The 24159-nt window shown below is 36.7% G+C and overlaps 5 protein-coding genes and 1 pseudogene across 5 annotated transcripts in view; 3 read left to right on the forward strand and 3 right to left on the reverse strand.

The window, feature by feature from the left end:
- Nucleotides 2799-5116, reverse strand: LOC104782275 (annotated as a pseudogene).
- On the forward strand, nt 7461-9421 carry LOC104782277 (peroxidase 22). The gene is made up of 4 exons (XM_010507159.1): nt 7461-7795; nt 7964-8155; nt 8249-8417; nt 8848-9421. The coding sequence occupies exons 1-4, from the start codon at nt 7568-7570 to the stop codon at nt 9306-9308; spliced, it is 1050 nt and encodes a 349-aa protein (XP_010505461.1). The 5' UTR covers nt 7461-7567; the 3' UTR covers nt 9309-9421.
- LOC104782276 (peroxidase C3) lies at nt 11194-13058 on the forward strand. The gene is made up of 4 exons (XM_010507158.1): nt 11194-11480; nt 11647-11838; nt 11932-12100; nt 12483-13058. Exons 1-4 carry the CDS (start codon nt 11253-11255, stop codon nt 12944-12946), a joined length of 1053 nt encoding a protein of 350 aa, XP_010505460.1. The 5' UTR covers nt 11194-11252; the 3' UTR covers nt 12947-13058.
- Nucleotides 14713-17322, forward strand: LOC104782278 (alanine--glyoxylate aminotransferase 2 homolog 2, mitochondrial-like). The gene is made up of 7 exons (XM_010507160.1): nt 14713-15058; nt 15474-16019; nt 16109-16285; nt 16377-16602; nt 16682-16795; nt 16876-16962; nt 17048-17322. The coding sequence occupies exons 1-7, from the start codon at nt 14816-14818 to the stop codon at nt 17089-17091; spliced, it is 1437 nt and encodes a 478-aa protein (XP_010505462.1). The 5' UTR covers nt 14713-14815; the 3' UTR covers nt 17092-17322.
- LOC104782280 (TOM1-like protein 2) lies at nt 17658-21279 on the reverse strand. Its single transcript, XM_010507161.2, has 9 exons — nt 20925-21279; nt 20662-20740; nt 20474-20572; nt 20266-20379; nt 19635-19924; nt 19447-19528; nt 19279-19364; nt 18871-19164; nt 17658-18786 (listed from the first exon to the last, which is right to left on the reverse strand). Exons 1-9 carry the CDS (start codon nt 21041-21043, stop codon nt 17922-17924), a joined length of 2028 nt encoding a protein of 675 aa, XP_010505463.1. The 5' UTR covers nt 21044-21279; the 3' UTR covers nt 17658-17921.
- LOC109132547 (F-box protein At2g38590-like) overlaps nt 23761-24159 on the reverse strand; it is a 2071-nt gene continuing 1672 nt past the window's right edge. Inside the window, exon 2 of the mRNA XM_019244221.1 lies at nt 23761-24157. Within this exon, the coding sequence (XP_019099766.1) occupies nt 23761-24157 (397 nt within the window). The remainder of the gene's footprint in view (nt 24158-24159) is intronic.

Below are 24159 nucleotides of genomic sequence, written 5' to 3' on the forward strand. Positions count from 1 at the left end.
GGTGTCAAGAGAGGTTGTTGGTAATAGATTACAGAGGAAGTTAGCAGTGAAGTAAGCCTCCACCCAATGACTCTGAGGCGTCTTGCTCTGAAATAAGAGAGTGAGTGCCATTTCAGTTAGTTGCCGATGCTTCCTTTCAGCCAAGCCGTTCTGCTCTGGTGTGTGAGGACAAGAGATATAGTGTTGAATGCCAGAATCTTGTAAGACTGTTAAAAAATTTTGACTTATGAACTCGCCTCCACCATCTGATTGAAAGGTACCAATTTTGTTTTGTAAGAGATTTTCTACTAGAAGCTTGTACTTGATGAATATGGAGCAGAAATCAGACTTTCTCTTTAGGGGATAGAACCAACAATGTCTTGAGAAATTGTCTATAAAGACTACATAGAACCTGAATCCTTGAACAGAGGAAACAGGAGAGGGACCCCAGAGATCACAGTGAACTCTCTCTAAAGGTCTAGAAGCATGAAAAACAGAGGAAGTAAATGGCAACTTTGAACTCTTCCCTAGCCGACATGACTCACACATCTTGCTGGTACTTTTATTTATCTGAATCGCCTTATTAGTAGATAAAAGTTGGAGGACTTGAGCATTAGGATGTCCTAATCTTCGATGCCAAACTTCATCAGATGTCTTAATTTGTCTCGTTGAATAGAACAGCTTGTACTTTTGATCCTCCAGCTTATAGAGACCATCATTTTCCTTTCCCTTTGTCAGAAGCTTGTAAGTTTCCTTGTCCTTAATCACAACATCATCAGAATCGAATGTAACAGCACAAGGATAATCTTTACATAACTTTGAGACTGACAATAGAGATTTCGCTATGTCAGGACAAACTAACACATCCTTTAAATTTAGATTACCTGACGTTGATGGTAGATTAGCTGATCCGATATGAGTGATGGGAAGGAAATTACCGTCACTGGCCATCACAGTGTCGTTACCGTGATAGGGTTGAGCTTTCTGAAGTCGCTGAGTGTTATTGGTGATGTGAGCCGTTGCTCCTGAATCAGGGTACCAACCACCATCGTCAGTGACATCGGTCATGTGTAGGGCAGAGAAAGCAGCAGCTATGGGAGTAGGTTTTTGTTGATACTCTTCATCAAAGCGGAACCAACAGTCAATAGCATTGTGACCCTTTTTGTTGCAAATCTGACATATTGGCAACTCACTGTTTCGAGAGGTTGTGTTGGACATGAACTGTTGGTGAAAGCCGCGTCCTCTGGTTGAGTAGTTTCCACGTCCTCTGCCTCTGTTACCACGACCCCTGTTCTGGTAGCTCGAAGATCTTGCAGTGTTGAATGCAAGGTGAGGTGATACCTCTGAGGAAGTTGAGTATCCTTGAAGACGATCATCGTAGCCAGTTAAGCGAGAGATAACATTCTCATAAGTAGGTTCAGGACTGCGATCCATGGAGTCTTCAATGACTGTGATGATTGGTTCGTACTCACGGCTTAAACCTCTCAAGGCAGCAAAGATCTTCATTTTCTCAGTTACAGGGTCTCCAATAGAGGCAAGTTGGTCGCAAATGTCTTTGATACTCCTGAGATAGTCTGACATGTTTTTGTCTAGCTTCTCAGCATTTTGCAGACGTCTTTGCAGCTCGAACAATCTAGAGGAGGAGGTCCGGTTGAAGTGAGAAATGAGAGTTTCCCATACTTCTTGAGCGGTTGTGGCTCCTACTACCATCCGCAGGACATTTTCACTCATGGATCCAAGCAACCAAGCTTTGACAACTTGGTCAGATCTTGACCAGCTCTCAAAGTCTGGATTGATGACTTCTTCAGTCTCATCATTAGCTTTGTTGCGAATAGGGATTGTCGCACGTGGTGGTTTGCAGGCGCCATTGACGAAGCCTAGTAAAGCTTGTGTTCGCAGAAAGGACTCAAATTGTGATTTCCAGATTATGTAGTTTTGCTCAGTGAGCTTGATAGTGACACAATTTGAGATGTGTAAGGAAGGAGATGAGTAGAGATCCATGAATCCATCCATTGCTCTGATACCATGAAAGAATATTTGAAAGGTGTTTTATTTCTGTTTTCCCAATCGATAATGTTCTTGTTACAAGGGTCTTTCTCTTTTATAGTGATACAAACGGCTTAACCTAGTGTCTAGAATATTCGATTGTCTTGTCTTTCACCTATGGTCTGTGTCGCATGATTCAAGGAGCTGGAACCTGTTTTGCGTGATCAGCTCCGTGTCTTTAGTATTCCGTTTGTCTCTTGTTGCAGGTTGTGTAAGAGTCTTACTTTTATCACTTGTTGTAATTGTTGCAGGTTGTGTAAGACTCTGTTCTGTTGTTTCTGTTGTTGCAGGTTTCCGTTTATGTGACATGGGCTTGGGTGCTGATGGGTTTGAGCTGGGCTTCAATTTGTTTGAGTCTGAATGCAGAACGCTGTCGTTTGAGGCTCTGGTGTTGATACAAGCTAGAGTTGTTTAATGTGACAGTATCATAAACTGATAACCATTTTCAAATCCATGGTCTTGGCAATTTGTGAAATTCGTGTGGCATGTGAATATATATGTTCAGAGTTGCAAGTTTCAATGGCTACATATGCATGTGGCTCATACTGCTGCTATACACATTTCCAACAATTCAATGTTTCGTAAACGCACCAAAGTCATACTGTTAGAAAAAGACTCCGAGCTAGTTTGATCAAGACTCTACATCTTGAGAGAGAGAGAGATTTGGTTACTTCTTAACTAATTGTTCTATGTCTCTTATATAAGCTCTCAGGATATAAAAGAGACCTTTGTAATAATAGAACGTCAATGGCTGAAAGCTTCCACACTTCATCTTCTCTGTCAAGGCCAATATGGTCGTCCTGGGATTAGATAGCTGAGATTTAGCACTATGATAAACACTTGATACACCTTTTTTTTCCTTAAACTATTGGTTCACTTAACAAGACAGAAACAAAAGCCAAGACACTGAATCATTCTATTCTATCACCTCAAGTTCAAAGCTATCTTTTTCTTCTTCTTCTTATTCTTGCTGTCTTTGTTCAACAACACAGAGATCTTAGCAAATCCAAAACTCTTTCTCTTTCGAGTCGCCGACCATTTTCCATTCTCTTTCCCATCACTCTTCTTGCTTACAGTTTTATCACTACTGCTATTCTTTGCCAGCATCTGACCCAATGACATTTTCTTTTTCTCGCTAGCAACATTCATATCTGAATCCTCTGCAAGAAGTAGCTTCTTGCTGAGTATTTGCCCGATTGACATTGTTGGCTTCAGACAGGAACTGAAGAAGATGATGATGACCCTTCAAAAGCATCATATGCCAGATTCAGACCGTTTACATCCATCAGACGTGTTGTCTCTCTTCTGCTCTTGAACTTTGAAGTGTTGTTCACGGAAGAAGATAATCTTCTCCTCTGTCCATTCTCTGACCGCCAGTTTCGCAGCGCCTCTTCTGCTTCGATCTTTGAAGCATTTGCAGCATCAACTCTCTCCACAGCTTCCTCCAATGCCCTCTTGCTGGTTTCAATTTCTTGAGCCGCTTCGTCTACTTTCTTAAGAACATCCGTCTTTGAAACATTCGCTTCTTCAACTCTCGACATTGCATCTTCCACTCGCTTCCTCGCCTCTTCGTCTGCATCTCTAACACTACGAGCTAGCACAGCATACTCTTCAGCAGAGATAGTCACAGCCTCGGCTTTGTCAGCGTTTTTACATCCAGTAACAGCCTCAATCTCTGCGATTGCAACCGCCTCAGCAGCTCTGGCCGCTTCCTTCATCTTTCTTGCAGCCACCAACCTTATCTTAGCTGTTCTAATCTGGTCTCTTGTGCATTCAATCTCAGCCATTGCTTTCACAACTTCAGACTGTGCATTCTCTCCTGTTTTCTTGACCTCTTGTGCTTCACCGCTCAGTCTTTGAACCTCATTCAACATTCCCAACGCATTGTTCTCAAGAACTTTCTCGTCAGTTTCACCATCCTTTGCAAATCTTACTCTCACTTCCTCTTCCTCTAAAGAAATCACCTTGAGAGACTTCTGCATAAGTCTCTCGCGTGTCTTGTCAAGTGAAGCCCTTTCCTCATTCAGTTTCTTCTTTAACTGCTCCACAGATTCGCGTATACTTGCAATCTTGCACAAGTTCATCTTTGCCTGACTTAAATCCTTCAGTACCAGGCCAGCTGGTTTGCTTTGACCGTGAACGATCTGATCTGATTTACAACAGTAGCTTTAGTCGCCTCAAGCTCCTTCAACACCTCAAGTGTCTCGCTTTCTTTCAAAATCAGATCGTTCTGTAGCTCAGCAGCTTGTGCTTTGAGTTCAATGATATCAGTTTCTTCAACATTTTCCTGCCACCGATATTAGAAAGACAAAGACTTTTTACCTTACATATCCATATTGTAACCAACTATGATACAGAGAATACAGAACATTCACCAATGTGATGAATTTAAGCAGCTACTTCCCTTAAAATCAGGTTGCAAAATTGTAAGTAATGAACAAATTCTTATAATCTCTTCATCATTATTGCTAAACATGAAAGGGAAATCAAGTATCATCATCATCATAATGTCGGTTCAAAGACATGAACCAAACATCATTACACATCAATGTCCAAATCTGATGATATCCTTTTGTCGATTCAAACAACAGCAATGTCAAGCACGCTTAATCAACTAACAACAGTAAAAAAAAAACCCTAAAAATCCTTTTTTTTCCTAGCAAACTGTAAAGAAAAGACTTCTGAAACAAGCGAGGGGGTGATAGAGAAAGAAATAGTAAGAAACCTGAGAAGCTTCTGGGACTTTATTAGGTTTCCAGAAACCGAAACCGCCGAATCGAGTAGCAGCTTCTCTCACAGACTCGAAAGGAGCTGAAGTGTCGATTTCGGCTCGGCCATTGGGGATACTTGAGAGATCCGAGTCATGGTTCAAGCTCACCGGCTCTATCACAATGTCGGGTTCTAGGGATTCGGCCATAGAAAAAAAAAAAAAGAAAAGCTAAAGACGAAAGAGTAGTAGTAGAAGAGGAGAGTGAAGTGGAAGAGAGATAAATGAGAGAATGGAACCAAAAAATCTTTTGGGTGTTGTGTTTGTAAATTGAAACTGGTTCGATAAAGACGTGTCGGAACACACGCCACGGTCTAGTCTCGTGTACAGTGTTGTAAAGTCACCTATCCGTTTCTGTTTTTTTTAAGCAATAAAAACAATTATTTCTCCGTTTAAATTTGAAATAAGCCAAAAATTTCGCGTTGTTCCTTACTTTAATTGAGGCACTCTCTTCTAAACTGCTAATTAAAACCCATCTAAACATTTTGATTGTGATCAGATCGGCTAGAATAGACAAGTGATCTAACAATTTTTATAAGATTATGTGTTCTGATTAAAAAAGTATATTTAAATAATAACGAAACAAATTGTCGATTAATATTTCCGGTTAATTGGCAAAACGAGTCATTGGTCTCTCAATTATTTCCGGTTATTTGGCTAGTCCCTTGGTTGGACCTTTTCTCTCATAACTAAATGTGTGCATTTCCGTATTAACTTAGTTGGCTATGATTGATTTTTGTAAGTTAGTATGTTTGCGGAAATGACCAGAGAGTATTTTTGTGATTAAGTTAAATTCATCATGTGTTCTTAGTGATTGGATGAGATACAATTTCAAGTACTTTGAATTCCAATCTTTATTGCCAAGGAAGAAGCTACGTTCGAATATGAGCTCTACCTACCTTACTGATAATCCGGAAAACAGTCTTGACAATCCACCAAGAAGATAGTTCGAGTAAAGAATAAAATGGTGAAGAGTTCGAGTAAAGAACGTCTTGGCTAGAATCTGAACACAAAAATATCATTTTTGTTATCTTTTAGTTGAGAAAAATAAGTCTTGATAATAACGTGTGCCCGACACACAGGTTTTTTTGGTCTACAAGATTAAACTTATATATGCTTCTCACCTAAAAGGTGAAAAAAAAAAGTGAGCTATGTAGAGTGTCGTCAAATATTTGTCCATCTTCTTGTTTGGGTTTTCCTCTTTTTGTTCAACCATTAGACTAATATTTTCATTTTGTTTCTTTCTCTTTTGTCTTTGCTTTCGTCTTGTTTTCAGGAACGACTAACGCTTTCGAATGTTTTTTTTTTTTTTAATTTTCCTTTACTTGCATTCCTACTTTATGAAACAAAAAGGTTTCTATTTAATTTCGGTGATATTTTTTTAATCATTTGTCCGTTTTTTAATCTTAGTCATAATTAATGAGAAGAAAAGACAAGGAGCTAAAGTATTAAGATTAGGTTAACCATAGCGTCTTGTGTTATGGGCTCGTATGAAATGATATATGTATTAGGTAACTCTGTTATTTCATATTAGATTATCTTGGACAAGATTTGTATTATTTTATCGGTTTATGATGGTGTGTGTGACTTCTGAAGATACATTGGTTTTTACGGAAAAAAAAAGTTCGAAAATATTTGTCATTAGGAAAAACAATCGTTGTTAGGAAGGTTCTACGAGTAAACATCATTTATCTCGAGTATAATACAATTAAAAGTTGCAACTGAGGAGGTAGATAAGCTGGACAAGAAGTTCCATTCTTTGAAACTAATGATAGATTTGATCACATGTCAAATTACACACGAATTTACATAAATCTTATTGAGGTTTACAAGAGATTTATGGTTTGATCGTATTTTAGTGTAATTTGGTTATCACTTATCAAAGCGTAAGTTTCTCAAAACATTATCAGGTCAAAAAGGCTCTATGGATCTTACCTATGTAAATGTTGTCACTCGTCGATATAACACAAAATTGACGCTCGCAGATTTAAATCGCTTTTTTCATATTATGTTTTCCATGCATCTTTTTCAAAGATACAATTATCCTCTCAAAAAATCCAGAGATCAACAAGAACACGTCAGTAATAAAACATATTTATTACATGATGTCATGATGATATTATTTATAACTTGTACATAGACATAAGTTACATTTAACATGATTCAGCAGCCATATCTTTAGCGACCCTACATGAATCCACATTTGATTTCAATATCGTACAATTTCAATTTTAGTAGCACAGTTGAAACTTGTGTCGGTTATATATAAATTACTTATCAACCCCAATAATGCGAATTCAATTCTCAGAAGGAATCATGTATGTCTTGAAATAATTCTAGAAAGAAGAATATATATAGGCAGATACTTTAGTAAGTTAAAATTCCATGCCATAAAAATGTATGGAGTTAGTTATAAGAAAATTACAGCGCGCGACAAATACAACCAAGCAATAATAAACTAAAAATTATGTGCAAATAAGAATAGACATTAGACAGCATAGTCAAAAGAATCGGTTAATATACTTTTATTTTTAGGATTTACGATTAATCCTTCAACAACTCTAGCTTTAGTAAAACACATGGCTTTGGTACAATACCTAATAGTCTCAAAAAGAGAGAGAAAAACTATACAATATCTAATAGTCGTCTAGAAGACTATAGAAGAAAACACTCAAAAGCTTCTCTATATAATGCTCCTTCTACGCCTTAGCTAATTCACCATCATCTACACTCGAAACATCTATTATATCTTCCGTCTTCCTACTGAAAGTATATATGGGGTTTTCTCCTTCATTTTCTCGTAGTACTCTGGGTGCCCTAATATTGGGTTGCCTTCTGCTCCAAGCATCAAACTCTAATGCTCAGTTGAGGCCTGACTTCTACTTCGGGACTTGCCCACCTGTTTTCGATATCATTGGGAATACCATCGTCGATGCACTGCAGACTGATCCTCGTATTGCCGCGAGTATCCTTCGTCTTCACTTCCATGACTGTTTTGTTCGGGTGAAGACCCACACTTAACTTATCTCTTATTAAAGAAATCCAAGGCGACATCTACTTTTACATACCATTTACATAAAACGTCTATAGAATAGAGCCTCAAATTAAAGTCATTTTTGAATTAATAAATAATGTCGTCATCTTATGTAATATATATATGGCTTTTTGTAGGGTTGTGATGCATCAATCTTGCTTGACAATTCGACATCATTCCGGACAGAGAAAGATGCTGCTCCAAACGCAAATTCGGTTCGAGGGTTCGATGTCATAGATAGAATGAAAGCAGCCCTTGAGAGAGCTTGCCCGAGAACGGTGTCTTGTGCAGATATGCTCACCATCGCCTCTCAAATATCAGTGCTTTTGGTATATAAAAATACCTACATGGCTTATATATCTCGGATGAAACTAACCGAACAATATCATGATTTTGACGTTAATGTTTAATGTTTTAAATAGTCGGGAGGTCCATGGTGGCCAGTACCGTTGGGGAGGAGAGACAGCGTAGAAGGTTTCTTCGACCTGGCTAATACAGCTCTTCCCTCTCCATTTTTCAATCTTACTCAACTTAAAGCAGCTTTTGCTGACGTTGGTCTAAACCGCGCCTCGGATCTAGTCGCTCTTTCTGGTAAAATTTTCAACTGTTTTACTATCATATAGTATATATAAATAAGTAAATAACAACTGAAGGAGCAAATATCTAATAAATTTACAATAATAGTTCGAAAGTTGAAATGGGGTGACTTATTTTCCTAAAAGGAACTTAGGCTCTTAGCACAATATATATAGTATTTAAACAGTTTTTGAAGGCATAAGAAGTAGTTAACATGAGTTAAGTAAAGAAAACCAATTTGCTTGAAATACATGACCATTAGCTGTTGTTTTTTAATGACCGATCGAATAAAAAATTTATAAAGAGAGAAAATAAAATCAAATACGAATGTCATCGAGCACGTGATTTTGAATTATAAGACGAGTTGGTATAACGACAAATCATGATTCATCTTTGAATAAAACATACAATGTATCTAAACGTTAATGTTTTGTCAAAATGGTAGGTGGTCACACCTTTGGAAAAGCACAGTGCCAATTCGTGACACCTCGTCTTTACAACTTCAATGGAACCAACAGACCAGACCCATCTCTGAACCCAACTTACCTCACTGAACTCCGTCGATTGTGCCCTCAAAACGGAAACGGCACCGTTCTTGTCAACTTCGATCCCGTGACTCCAAACGCTTTCGATAGTCAATACTACACCAATCTTCGTAGTGGCAAAGGTCTGATTCAAAGTGACCAAGAACTCTTCTCGACTCCAGGAGCCGATACGATCCCACTAGTAAACCAATACAGCAGCGACATGTCCGTGTTCTTTCAAGCTTTCGTTGACGCAATGATAAGGATGGGTAATCTTAGACCTTTGACTGGAACTCAAGGCGAGATAAGACAGAACTGTAGGGTTGTGAATTCACGAATTAGAGTTGTGGAGAACGACGATGGTGTTGTGAGTTCTATTTGATTATATCGGGGATATATCACATATATGTAAGAAAGTATCAAATGTGTGAGAACAATTTCTACTAAATAAAAGTTCTCATGAGTTATGAGCTTTATGGACTTTGGTGATAATTACACGTACGAATCGATCTTCTTATAATTACTATTTAGTGGATGAATTGTTTATAACACTTCAAATTCTGATATGTACCGAAGTAACTTTTGATATAACATCACGTCGAAATTTATAATATACATTCAAATAAATTGTTGATATATAATCTTAGTTTTTGTCCGCTTTGTTTTTTTTTTATAATGAGAAGAAAAGACAAGGAGCGTAAGTATTAGATTAGGTCAACTTTGGTTAACCATAAAGTCTAGCATATGGAATGGACTCGTATGGAATTGATATATGTATTAGGTAACTTTGTTTATTCAGATTAAATTATTTTGGGCAAGATTTGTATAGTTTATCCATGTGTGAAGATGGCTTCTAAGACTACATTTACGGTATTCACGGGAAAGAGAAGGACAAAACACAATGATTCCTTTTTCGTCAAACATCAAATAATAGGAAAGTAGGTTGAGAAAATATTTGCTCATTTTTTTTTGAACTCCGAAAATGTTTGCTAATTAGGAAAGATAATCCTTTTGTAGGAAGGTTCTACGAGAAAAAAAAATATATTCATTTGTCTTATATCCAATTATGTACCCCATGTATAAAAATTAAAACATTCCTTCGAAACCACAACCAACTCAATTATTCACTGATCTGTATTACACGTAGTTCATCTGTTACATGCATGTTTATAAAAAGTAAAAACACTTTAAAAAAAAATCAAAAACTCAATAGAAACATAGCGCATTTGGAGTCTGATCTAGTAAAGTCACAAAATACTAGTAAAATGGAAAACAGTAGTCTTAGCACAAATCTTTCATCAAACATAATAATCGAATAACATTACATGATTTTTAACGCTCTTCAAAAAAAAATCAGGTCAAAAACTAGTAAATGTTGGCATTCGTCGATATAACATAAATTTGGATAGAGAATACGTTGGCGTTAATTCGCCGATTTAGATTTTTTTTTGTTTTTTTGTTTTTTGTTCTTTGTTTTTTCAAAGTTATCCTTATTCAAAGATACAAATATCCATCCTCTTTAAAATTCAGATATTAACAAGCACACGCCACTAATAAAAACCAGTAGTTATATAAATAAAAACATAGTTATTACAACATGATAATATGATAAGTTTTACATGCATGGACATAACTTACGTTTAACATGCATGTGATATCGTATGTATAACATGAATAAATAAACATAGTATCGTACACTTATTACAACATGATATGAATCAACAACCATACTTTACCGACCCTACATATATAATCTAAATTTGATTTTTTTTTTTTTTTAATGAATCCCCAATTTGATTTCAGTATCGTCCGGTTTTCATTTTTCCTACCATTGTTGAAAACTGTGTCGTTTATAAATTATTTATCAAACATAAATCTAGAAATATTTAAGATTATATATAGGCGGAACTGATAAGAACCATTTCTTTAAAGATTACGTCGATTTGTAGCAAGTAAAAAAATGTGTGGAGTTAGTTATAAAAAGTCGTAATTACGGTGAAAATTTTCAATTTTACCTGATTTTTCACAGCGTCCGACAAATACAACCAAACACCAACAAATTTAATTATATATGTGCAAAGAATAGATATCACGTCGAAATAATAGGTTATTTTATTTTCAATTCTAACTATTATTAATCCTTCAACCACTCTAGTAAAACACATGGCCTTAAAACAAGACGTAATAGTATTTTTTCTTAAACACAATACCTAATAGTCTAAAATAGTATATAAAAAAGACTCAAGCTTCTCTATATAATATCCTTCTAGGCCTTAGCTAACTCATCATCCAAACTCACAACTCAAATCATCAACCTTCTTAAAATATGGGGTTTTCACCTTCATTTTCTTGCAGTGCTATGGGAGCTCTAATATTGGGTTGCCTTCTGCTTCAAGCATCAAACTCTAATGCTCAGTTGAGGCCTGACTTCTACTTCAGGACTTGCCCATCTGTTTTCAGCATCATTGGGGATACCATCGTCGATGAACTGCGGAGTGATCCTCGTATTGCCGCGAGCATCCTTCGTCTTCACTTCCATGACTGCTTCGTTCGAGTAAGAACTTCACACGTATCTTTTTTGTTATCGAAAATAATCCACGGCCTCTACTTTTACGTACCATTTACCAATATACAGAAGTAGAGGCTAGATTAAAAGCCATATATATGAATAGTAAATCATGCAGCATCTTGGATAGGTAATATATATGTGGTTATTGTAGGGTTGTGATGCATCGATCTTGCTAGACAATTCCACATCATTCCGGACCGAGAAAGATGCTGCTCCAAACGCAAATTCGGTTCGAGGGTTCAATGTCATAGATAGAATGAAAGCATCCCTTGAGAGAGCTTGCCCGAGAACGGTGTCTTGTGCAGATATGCTCACCATCGCCTCTCAAATATCAGTGCTTTTGGTATATAACTGATATGCGTAGATAACTTATATAGCTCAGATGAAACTAATCGAAAATATTATGATTTTGACGTCAATGTTTTTTGTTCTATAGTCGGGAGGTCCATGGTGGCCGGTACCGTTGGGGAGGAGAGACAGCGTAGAAGCTTTCTTCGACCTGGCTAATACAGCTCTTCCCTCTCCATTTTTCACTCTTGCTCAACTTAAAGCTGCTTTTGCTGACGTTGGCCTTAACCGCGCCTCGGATCTAGTCGCTCTTTCTGGTAATTTTCATGCATTGTTTCAATATATATCATCTATATAAGATAATGAAAGGTTTTAACTCGAACTTTTAATAGAATGCATGCTTAACTTCAATTGTTACTATTCAGTTTATACTTTCTTAGAAATGGTTTGGTTGGCTTTGATAAAAGTTTGTACTACAATATTTGTTAAATTAAACTGAATCTAGTGATAATTATCAAATAAAACTATTTGCTAGATTTTGAGAAAAAAAACAAAAGACTTTATAGAAAACCATCTCAAACAAATATATACCACGTCACTTTTAATTATAAAAAATGACTTGGTAAAAAAAAAACATGACTCATCTTTGAAAAGAAAACATACAATGTATATATAATCCTTCATTTGTCAAAATGGTAGGTGGTCACACCTTTGGAAAAGCACAGTGCCAATTCGTGACACCTCGTCTTTACAACTTCAATGGAACCAACAGACCAGACCCATCTCTGAACCCAACTTACCTCACTGAACTCCGTCGATTGTGCCCTCAAAACGGAAACGGCACCGTTCTTGTCAACTTCGATCCCGTGACTCCAAACGCTTTCGATAGTCAATACTACACCAACCTTCGTAATGGCAAAGGTCTGATTCAGAGTGACCAAGAACTCTTCTCTACTCCAGGAGCCGATACGATCCCACTAGTAAACCAATACAGCAGCAGCACCTTCGTGTTCTTCCGAGCATTCGTTGAGGCAATGATCAGGATGGGTAATCTTAGACCTTTGACTGGAACTCAAGGTGAGATAAGACAGAACTGTAGGGTTGTGAATTCACGAAGAATTAGGGTTGTGGAGAACGACGATGGTGTTGTGAGTTCTATTTGATTATGCATGTTGGGGATACATATATGGATAATGTAAGAACGTATAAAAATGCGTGGGAACATTTCGACTAAATAAAGTTCATACTAGTTATGAGATTTATGAAATTCGGTCTTATTAGTTGATGATACCTTTGATTCGATTTTATGAGTACTAAAAAGGTGGATGAATTCATAATGCAATGATACGACAATACGTGGTGTTAATATAAGCCCAAACGAGGAAAACAGCAAAAAAAGAATGTGTAAGCAGATTTGGTTGCTACATCATCATCAACTCCTCCAATCTCCATTCAATCCTAGTCAGGCGGAGATGATAAAGATAAGAGGGACAAAGTTCATAATTTTGGTACTCATACGTTCAAGTGAGTTGGCTCACGGGCCACGGCAAACAAAAAACAATTTAAATCTCGACCCACGCCACTAAAGAATATCTTAATGTAATCAGACGCATTAGTTATTGCAAAAATAAAATAAAAATTACGCGAATTGATTACAATTGTAGGTTTCATTGGGACAAACAATTTTTTTTTTTTTGGGTGCAAATGGGACAAACAATACTTAAGACGCATTTCATCATAAACTTGAAAGCACGTGCACCGTACAAACCTATGGTCCCTCCATACTTTGTATTTATATAACTTTATGCCACTATTTTGGGATTTTGTATACGCGTTTATAGAAAGGAAAGACACATTATATATGTCTATGATCTTTGTCTTTGGGATAGATGATTTATTTTCAAAAGGAAAGACAAATATTTGTCCAATCTTAGGGATAACGATAGATGATTAAACCTTTGTTTGTAGTTATCAAATGATAAACAAATTCAAATAGTGTCGTAGGGACGTAGGTGATCAGTCACATGACACCCATTCCATTTACCAAATGCATTACTTGTTTTGGTACAATACCGAATACGTACACTAACTATATGATTTAACATTTACTTAATTACACAACTTGTTATATATATAAAGCTGTCTACGTACGAAACAACCTGTATTTAGTATTTTACTTATACATTTGTATAGGTCTATCATGAAGTTAGGAAAATGAGTTGGAACATGGGTTTGTTATAGAGATTGGTCGTTTTATTTTTAGTGTATTTGAAATTTGTAACCAAAAAATTGCATTAAAACTTTTAGCCTTTCTAAAAATCTAAAAGCGGTTTGAGGAACCACCTTAACGTAAGCTCTGTTAAAGATAACAAAAATCTCTAGTTTATAAAACTGTATACATAGGTTAATGAATATTTTGTATAACAAAATTGTACTATTTGATACTATAAGAAAAATGAAATTCTGTTGATTTTGTTTTCTCTTTTTGGCATGTTACCTTCTTATAAAAGTAATTTGTTTCTATATAATTTTTTTTTTTTTGGGCAATTTGTTTCTAGATGAAATGTATTTTCAATTGTTTACTAATTCTGGACTTTAATATCTTGTTACGCCAGTCAACATTCGTTGGATTTATTGATAATGTCATTTACGGAAATAAATCTCAGATATTTTTTAACAACAATAATTTTTTAGATTTTACCATTAAGTTCCCAAACATTTTAAACTCTAGTTTTAAAACATTTTTAATTCAATTAAGGGCTAAATGTTTATACTTTAGGGTAACATTTAGATAAGTAGGTAATTAAGTTAAAAGTTAAAGGACCATGATGTAAAACAAAATCAAGTTCGGTAGAACTCAATACACTGGAAACACGTCATCAGCATTGATCCAATGGAGTCAGAGTCCTCTCTATATAAATAACATCTATCCGTCTCCTCTGTCTCTCACACATCATTGTAACCATCGAAACAGTGTCGTTCTCTCTGTAAAACTATTATCATCGGAGAGATTTGAAAGAGAGAGAGAGACCATGCAGAGACTCGTGGCGAAAAGATCGGTGCAAAACATCTCTGTTTCCCTTTGGCGACGATGCCTCTCAACGACGTCTCAGGCCACGGCGGCTGCTCCCGTTAAGGATTCTGATGAATTTCAGGCGAGGCTTCCTCCGTTTGATTACACTCCTCCGCCGTATTCTGGCCCTTCCCCCGATGTTATCCTTGCTAAAAGGAAGGAGTTTCTCAGCCCTTCCATGCCCTGTCTTTATCGCAAACCGGTACATATTATCCCATTTCGAAATCATCATTTTGGTTTTTTGGTTATTGATTTGTGTAGGAACTCTTCGGTTTCATGATCTTGTGGTGTTGTTGATCTCCGTTTTTGATAATGACGAAAAAAGCTTGGAACTTTATTGATCGTATTGGAAAAAGCTTGAAACTTTATTGATCGACTCATCGGAAAAAGCTAAACTTTTTTATGATTTTTAAATTGGGTCAGACTACGATGTTCTTATCCGAATATTCTTGATCAACAATGGAATTGGAATCTATTAAAATATTATAATAAAAACATAAATGTTGAATCTTTTTTTGGCAGGCTTTGAAATTGACTAGTGACAAATAGAATATTCATTTTTTTTTGTCTATTTGTATTGATGTGTGTTTGTTTGTTTTGGTATTGATGTGTTGCAGTTGAACATTGTGGATGGGAAGATGCAGTATCTATTTGATGAGAGTGGTCGGAGATACTTAGATGCATTTGCTGGGATTGCAGTTGTGAACTGTGGACATTGTCATCCAGGAGTGGTGGAGCCAGTGATTGAACAAATCAAGAGACTTCAGCATCCTACTGTTCTTTACCTTAACCATGCCATTGCTGAGTTATCTGAGGCTTTAGCTTCTAAACTCCCTGGTGATCTAAACGTGGTGTTTTTCACCAACTCAGGGACAGAGGCTAATGAGTTGGCACTCATGATGGCTAAACTGTATACTGGATGTCAAGATATTGTCTCGGTTCGAAACGGGTATCATGGTAATGCGGCTGCAACAATGGGGGCTACTGCTCAGAGCTTGTGGAAGTTTAATGTGGTTCAGACTGCTGTTCATCATGCTGTGAACGCGGATCCTTATAGAGGTGTGTTTGGTTCTGATGGAGAGAAGTATGCAAAGGATTTGCAAGATCTCATTCAATATGGCACCACAGGACACATTGCTGGCTTTATTTTCGAAGCTATTCAGGTAAATCAACCTTTGACTATTGCTGGAATCTCATATTTATACTAAGTGTTAACAGATCAGAACTAAGAGTGAATGCAAAATGTGAATAGGGAGTTGGAGGGATTGTGGAGCTAGCTCCGGGCTATTTGTCAGCAGCTTACGATACTGTTAAGAAAGCTGGAGGATTGTTCATTGCGGATGAAGTTCAGTCAGGATTCGCTCGTACTGGTAACTTTTGGGGATTTGAGGCTCACAATGTTGTCCCTGACATAGTAACCATGGCAAAGGTTAGAGTTTGTCCCAACTTTAGTGTCTTCTGCATTCAAGCTATCTTTATTGTGTAATCTCTAGCTAATTGGTTTATGTTGTGAAAAATAGGGAATTGGGAACGGGTTTCCATTGGGAGCTGTTGTGACAACTCCAGAGATAGCAGGAGTATTGACTCGCCGTAGCTACTTCAACACATTTGGTGGAAATGCTGTGTCTACTACAGCTGGTCTCGCTGTTCTGAAGGTCATTGAGAAAGAGAAGCTTCAGGAAAATGCAGCAATGGTCGGTTCTTATCTGAAAGATAAACTCGTTCAGCTACAAGAGAAGCACGAAAGTAAATATCCCTCTCTCCCTCTTCATAACTTTGTTCTTTAAACTAGCCTCATTGTGTTATCTTATACTTGTCTATGTAGTTATTGGGGATGTACGGGGAAGAGGACTGATGCTTGGAGTAGAGCTGGTGAGTGATCGCAAGCTTAAGACTCCTGCAGCCGCTGAGACTCTGCACATTATGGATCAAATGAAAGGTTGGTGTTTCTACACTTGTCTCCTCCGGTGAAGCTAGTACTAAAATTGTGAATTAATTTGTCTCTTGAGTTTTTTACAGAATTGGGAGTGTTGGTTGGAAAAGGAGGCTACTTTGGAAATGTCTTTAGAATCACACCACCTCTCTGCTTCACTAAGGATGACGCAGGTTTGTGCCCTTTCATTTATTTGATAAAAAGGAATATATAAGAAAAATGAACACAATAATTAAATTTCTCTTTTCTTTGTGGCAGATTATCTCGTGGAAGCGATGGACTACTCAATGTCGAAGATGTGAAGAAAATGAAAAGTGATCGATGGTATTATGATATATGGTCTTTAGTAAGTTGTGGTAAAAATATATATAAAAAAAAAAGTTGTGGTGAAGTATGCTTGTAAGATTATGCTACAAAAGACCAAAAGATTGATGAGCCAACATCTCGTTGCTTCTCAATCACTATGTTTTCTTTATGATCACAACTTTTTTGCGTTAAAATAAAGTCAAATAATTAGAAACCTTTAAATCGCATCTTTGTCATCGTGGTTGTTCGTTTTTCTTTATTTTTTTTTCATTTGGATGCAATATCTGGAATTGTTTGTCCATATTGCCAAAAACAGACAGTATGTGAGTTTGGATGCAAAATAAATTGTACCTAAACAAACTATAGTTTTCTGTGCCAAGAAAACTAGAGATTGAAAACGGAAAAGCTGATGTTGAATGACTGAAGAATCTGATACTGCATAGTGCATATAATGAATGCTGAAACTATGATGTGACACAGATAAAACCAGAGCATTTAGTCTCCGTAGCCTATTAAAAGGTCGAGAGTGAGTTAAAAAGACCCAAAGCAGTCCAATAAATAATACTAGAAACTGACTATTGTTCCATTTCCACTCCCAATTCCATGAATTGTTGTTCCCAACTGTTATAACTCTATCCCCAAACCAATAATAGTTCACACAACTCCACAAATGGGTATGAAAACAGAAACAGTAAAAAAGGAAAAAAAATCTCCTGGTCTCAGCAAAGCGTATCAGTATGTCATACCAAATCCTAAAATCAAACAAGGGGATAAAAATGTACACCATCTATTCACAAATGGAAAATACGAAGCACCCACACTTTTGTTAAATCATTTTCCTTCCTCCTATCATACTCTGCTGCGTCTGAGACCTAGACAAGCTTTGAGAACCATTACTACTGTTCGTCGGTTTATTATGCTTCCCATCTGCGCTCCCAAACACATCAAGATCTTCAAACAATCTGTAGGATGGAACAAACGGCTTCTGTCCTACAGTTACTCCTGGATTGCTAGCAGTTGAAGTTGCCTGGGGATCTCCGGCTCTTGTGGGGAATGAGTTGGATTGCTGCAGTGATCTCTCGGCCGATGTGTCTGTGTATGACGCACTTGCATTAGCCCGTGGAGTATAGTAAGCATTCGCTGATGTTGAAGCCCATGGTGGAGGCGGATATTCATACGGGTTCTGAGGTCGAGTTGACGGTTGCATCTGGAATTGTGCTTGCGGTTGCGGTTGCGGTTGAGTATAGCCCTGCTGTGTCTGTTGCGGTTGAGAATATCCCTGTTGCTGTTGAGGTTGAGAATAGCCCTGCTGTTGTTGATGTTGAGAATAGCCCTGCTGTTGTTGATGTTGTTGATTTTGAGAATAGCCCTGCTGTGTTGGAAGCTGTTGCTGTTGCTGAGGTTGTGCCCATGGAGCAACATAGCTATCAAACTGTGGTCGAGGCTGTGGATAGATATGGGTGTTTTGATCTGAGACAGCGGGAGGAGGAGGACAAGGCTGAGAGGATGGAGGCGGTGGAGTTGACGGTGTAGACAGTGTCAAACTCAATAGGTCAATCATGTCTTGTTCCTTTGTGGTGTTCACTGGAGGAGGCGGGTCAGGCAGAGCAAGAGCAAGAGCATTGCTTGCAGCATTATCAGACTCTGAACTGGTGGGGTCTGTAGTCACAGATGCTGGCGGTTTGGAATGCCTGAAACAATACAAAGTGATATGTCAAATACTAAGTTTATGATATGCACAGTTGCTGGATCCAATCGTAATTTGTAAGACAGACCTTCGAGCTAATTGCGCAAACTCATCTTCCTCCTCTTCGTAATTTTCATCAATTGGGCTTTTCCCCGTAGACACAGTGGCTGGTATTGGGGAACTAGAACCAGCTATGGAACTCGAATCTTTAGCTTCAGAAGATTTAGGGCTCGAATCACCAGGTTTAGAAGCCTGAAGTAACAGAGGAGAACCAGAAGCCTGAACTGGCAGAGGAGTACCAGAAGCTATTGCATCATGCTTAGCTAGCAGAATTTGAAGACTGTCGTTTAGATCAAGTCCCCGACCCAAAAGTTCATCATCCCTGCCACATAACAAAAGGATGTTTAGCACAACCTTGGAACCTCTCAAGTCAACAGTATCATTACACATTCTAACAAATTTAAATACCAAGTTATTCCTAAAATAGAGGACTAACCCAGTGGAGGTTAACATCTGCATCAGCTTTTTCTGATTGGAACGACAACGCTCGACCAAGTCAACAATGACTTCATCTTTCACAGCCTACATAACAGGAAAACCATGGGTAAAGCAATTCATTTCATCCCCAAACCTACAAATATAGCTGTATAGTAGGTTTCAATACCACACGATCACTGGGATCCACAGCTTGTAGCATGTCGCCCAAGAGATCCATCACATCCCTCATGGACTCAAGACTTGAAAAACTACAATTTAACCAAAACAAGAATATTGAGATAGTGTAAATATTTGTACGAAATCTAAAACTGCCAGTCCACATCGACATCATATTGAACTAACAAATCCACTAACCTTAAGCCCTCAATCTCAGTTGCCATTGCTTCATCAAGCCTTCTCGACGAACCGCTGGGCATTCCATAACCTACTTGAGGAACTCCATAACCCACTTGAGGTGCTCCATAACCTGCTTGAGGTATTCCATAACCCGCTTGAGGTACTCCATAGCCAGCTTGAGGTATTCCATAACCACCTTGAGGTACTCCATATCCCCCCTGAGGCTGTCTTAAGGGTGGATGACTCACTGGTGGTGTTATTATAGGGGACGCATCAGGTGAACGCCTGGGGAATTCAACTCCAGAACGCTGCAACAGGTAACAGCAACCTTTAGAATAAGAATATCATGCAAATGAGATCTCAGTGAACCGTAAAGCAACTGCCGTATAAATCAAGATCTGAAGAAGATAAAAGCACGGAGCAACATGACTCCACAACTATAAACACTCAACTTTCACATTTTACTTTCACATTTTAGCACTGGGCGAAAAAGAGTAGTGGCAACAAATACAAGACTTGCTAGTTGCTACCAATATACAATACTTAACATAATTTAGAACAAACAATAACCAAACAGTATATATGTCCACCAAAGGTGACCATAAATGTATATAGGTATAAGTATTACAGTTTCAAGAGAGAAACTCACCCTTAACTCATCGTATGCCCAATAATAATGCGGGAATTTGCCCTCTGGACCACCAAAAGCTTGCTGCCAAGAGTCCAGCAAGACCAGTATCTTATCTCTAACTTGCATATCCGCCTATAAAGTCCAAAATCATCAGCAATACGAACAAATCACCAATTCACCACTATGGAAACACACACACATAGAAACACAGAACAAGAAAAAGTACCTTCTTTTTCACAATTTTGACCAATTCCCCTAATAAGTTTTTCTCTGCAACTTGATGGTGCAAATAATCTCCACAGTTCTTCACTAACGTCTCCAAAAGCTAAGTAACAGAAGAATAGACATAGAGAGTTAAGGAGAGCCAAAAACGACACACAGAACAAATCGGCCGAGTAACCAAAAACATCATACCGTAAGAGCAAGTAATTGAACTCTAGGACTCTTATGCTGTAGCCTCTTCTTAACAGCTTTAACAACATCTTTCGCCTGCCTGATCAAAATCAAATAGACGCAAAAACCGTTAATCGCAGATGCGAAGTAAACTACAAAATCAAAGAACTAAAACAACACCAAATCCCAATTTTGCATGTAACCGTAGCCTGACATCAACTAATTACAGCAACAACAAATCAAAAACGAGAATTCCAAACACCAAAATCGAACATTAAAATTACCAGTGAAGAGAATTGACAGAATCGCAGATTTCCATGTTGGTAGTCCAATCAGGACCTAACAAAAGATCGCTGGTAGCTTTATCAACGGCCACCGTCGCTGAAGCTGAAGACGACGCCATATCCTTTTTTTTTTTTTCACCCGATCAAAAGAGAGCTCCGATTAAGAATAATAATAAAATTCCCCCAGCACAGCTCGCGAGAGACAAAATTGAAATTAAAAAAACCCTAGAAAAACTTCTTCTTCGCCAGCGCAGAGAGAGAGAGAGAGAGATAGAGATAGAGATAGAGAGAGAGATAGAGAGAAGACGAAGTCAGCGAGAGAGGAATCTTTGCTTTTTTTTTTTTGCTGTTTTAAGCCTTTGTTTCTTTTTTCTTTCCTTTTCTAATCTCCACGAAGAAGAAACAAAAGCACACACACAACAAAAAAAAATTAAAAGGAAACAAAATCTTTTTTTTTTTTTCCTTCCTTCTATTTTCCCGCTCCACGCTCTTTCATTTAGTGCGTTAACAACACGCGTCTTTATAATATGGTCAACGTTAAAATTATTAAAGACTATTTTTTTTTTTTTGGGTGGATAATTCCCTTTTTAATGTTGTTTTTATACTAGTCTATATCTATCTTACGTGTTGGATGAGAATTATCCAAACAAGTGTATTATATTAAAAGGTTTTTTTTCTTGTGAAAGCGTATATAATAAAAAAGTTGTGATACATTTTTATCTACAATTGAGTGACATGTGGTTTTTTAATTGGTGTGCTAGTACTTTGAAAAGAAAAAATAAAAGAGGAAAATAATCATTTTAAAATAATTTTCTATAAAAACTTTAGATATGTGTACTCCATTTTGATATACTAGACCCATTTTATAAAGACTATATGTGGTTTATTAATTTTTGTATTTTAAATTAATAATTTCAAACAGTTACAATGATTTTTTCTGATAATCTCTCTTAAATATAAATGACTAAAAATAGTTTATTGTTTTAAATATTTTTCTGAATATTATTGATTAAAAAATAGTTCGTGGAAATAGTTTATTGGTTTTAAACTCACTATACTTTTTGAGTAAATGTATTTTTAACTCATTGTATTTTTTGGGAGAGAATGGAGGATTTCAGAATGGAAGAGCATTCCAAAACCAGAATGAATGAGCATTCCAGAACCAGAATGAAGGAGGAGGATTCCAGAATCAGAATGGAGGAGGTGAGAATGGAGGATTTTCCTCCTCCAATGGGAGTTTGGAGATGATGACAACCTCTCAATGGAGTTTTTCATCAACTTCGAGTCCTTACATTAAAATAGTCTTCAGTTGTAACCCTCTCTAGTTTCTGCTTTAAGTTAGTCTTCAGTTTGTAACCCTCAGATTAAGTTTGAAACAATCAGCTCAATCTTAATTGTAATAAGTTAGATAGATATGCAGTTGTAATTTTTCTTGATTAAGCAATATAATCTACTAGTTTCAAGTGAGGGTTTAAGAAAAGGAGAAAAGGGTTTCTTTCAAGGAAACTGTATTTTTTTTTACCAAAATAGCAAAAGCGAAAAAAAACACATTAACCAAAAAAACTTATGATGTATTATTACCAAATTTTGATTAAAAAAAATATGTTATCATTTATGTGATATTCTTGTATATTATGTATTATACATCATCTTGATAGATAACGCAAACAAGATAGTTTAAAATTGTGAATAATTGTTTAAATATCTTTCAGTTCTTGAAATGTTTAGGCATATTATGAGCAAAACATAAGAAAAAGATAAAAAAAATTTTTTTTTTGAAAGTGTATATAATAAAAAGTTGTGATACATTTTTATCTACAATTGAGTGACATGTGGTTTTTTTAATTGGTGCTAGTACTTTGAAAAGAAAAGATAAAAGAGGAAAAGAATCATTTGAAATAATTTTCTTTAAAAACTTTAGACATGTGTACTCCATTTTGATATACTAGACCCATTTTATAAAGACTATACGTGGTTTTATAATTTTTGTTTTTTAAGTTAATAATTTCAAACAGTTACAATGATTTTTTCTGATAATCTCTCTTAAATATAAATGACTAAAAATAGTTTATTGGTTTTAAATATTTTTCCTGACTATTATTGATTAAAAAATAATTAGTGGAAATATTATTGATTGAAAATTAAATATGTGGAATTTTCACTCACTGTATTTTTTGGGTAAATGTGATGAGCATTTTATAGTATTTAATTTTGACAACATTGCTAATTTTAAAAAATTTACAAATTATTCCTAAATTTCACATACAAAATCCACTATATAAAAAAAAAGATCAATACTTCTACATGCTGGAGAAAATAAAGATCGATTTAATATTAGTCCATGCATGAAACATGATATGAATTTATGAACTCAGTCGCATTGCCGTCTCAACATATATTGGTTATCATATCCGGATTAGATGTGGTTTACCATGGTAAAATCGGTTAAGCTACAACAGTATGTTTACATCTCTTTGTTTGTTGTACTCTCTTGTCTGTCTCTGTCCTTTAAGTTCAATAAACGAAAAAAAACTTTCATAACAAACCAGTTTAGTTTCTCTCAATGGAATAATCTATATAGCAACCTAAAAAAAAAAACAGGCTTCTTACAGTAATCACTAATCAAGGTAACCCAATCTGCAAATCTTTCAATTGAAAATATTTGTGGAGCAACAAGAGTAGTTGAAAGCAGATTCTGTTCCAAATCCATTGAGGTACATGGCCAAAATAAAGTAAATGAGAAAATAAATAGTAGAAGTTTAGTAACATAATAAAAATAAACTAAAACTTTGTGTAAACTGAGACTAATCATCCCTTTCACTCCTACAGAATGCTTCTAGACTCCTAACTTTTCAAATGCTTCAAGTCTCGACTTGTTTTGATCAAACCGACGCTTTTCTAAACTGCTTTGTCTTTTCCTCTTGCCTCGTGCAGGTTTCTTGATTCGGACCAAACTTGGCACGTAAGAGCCGCACCCATGTGGCCAACATTCTCTGTCTACATCTACCCCGATATCAAATTTTCGTACGTATCCAGCCTCTCCAATGATGACAAATGTTCTGCGATAATACTCATCTTCAAAACCCATGGCGAGTTTCTTCTCCTCGTCGATGAAGAAACCTTCATATATATGTGGGAGATCATGTAGCCTAGTCCCCGTCTCCATTCTCAAGAACTTGCTCCACGACACCATTTCGACATCAATCTTAGTCGTAATCCATATCTCAAACTCATT

Source organism: Camelina sativa, chromosome 4 (genome assembly GCF_000633955.1).
Source record: "Camelina sativa cultivar DH55 chromosome 4, Cs, whole genome shotgun sequence".
NCBI classification, from domain to species: domain Eukaryota; kingdom Viridiplantae; phylum Streptophyta; class Magnoliopsida; order Brassicales; family Brassicaceae; genus Camelina; species Camelina sativa.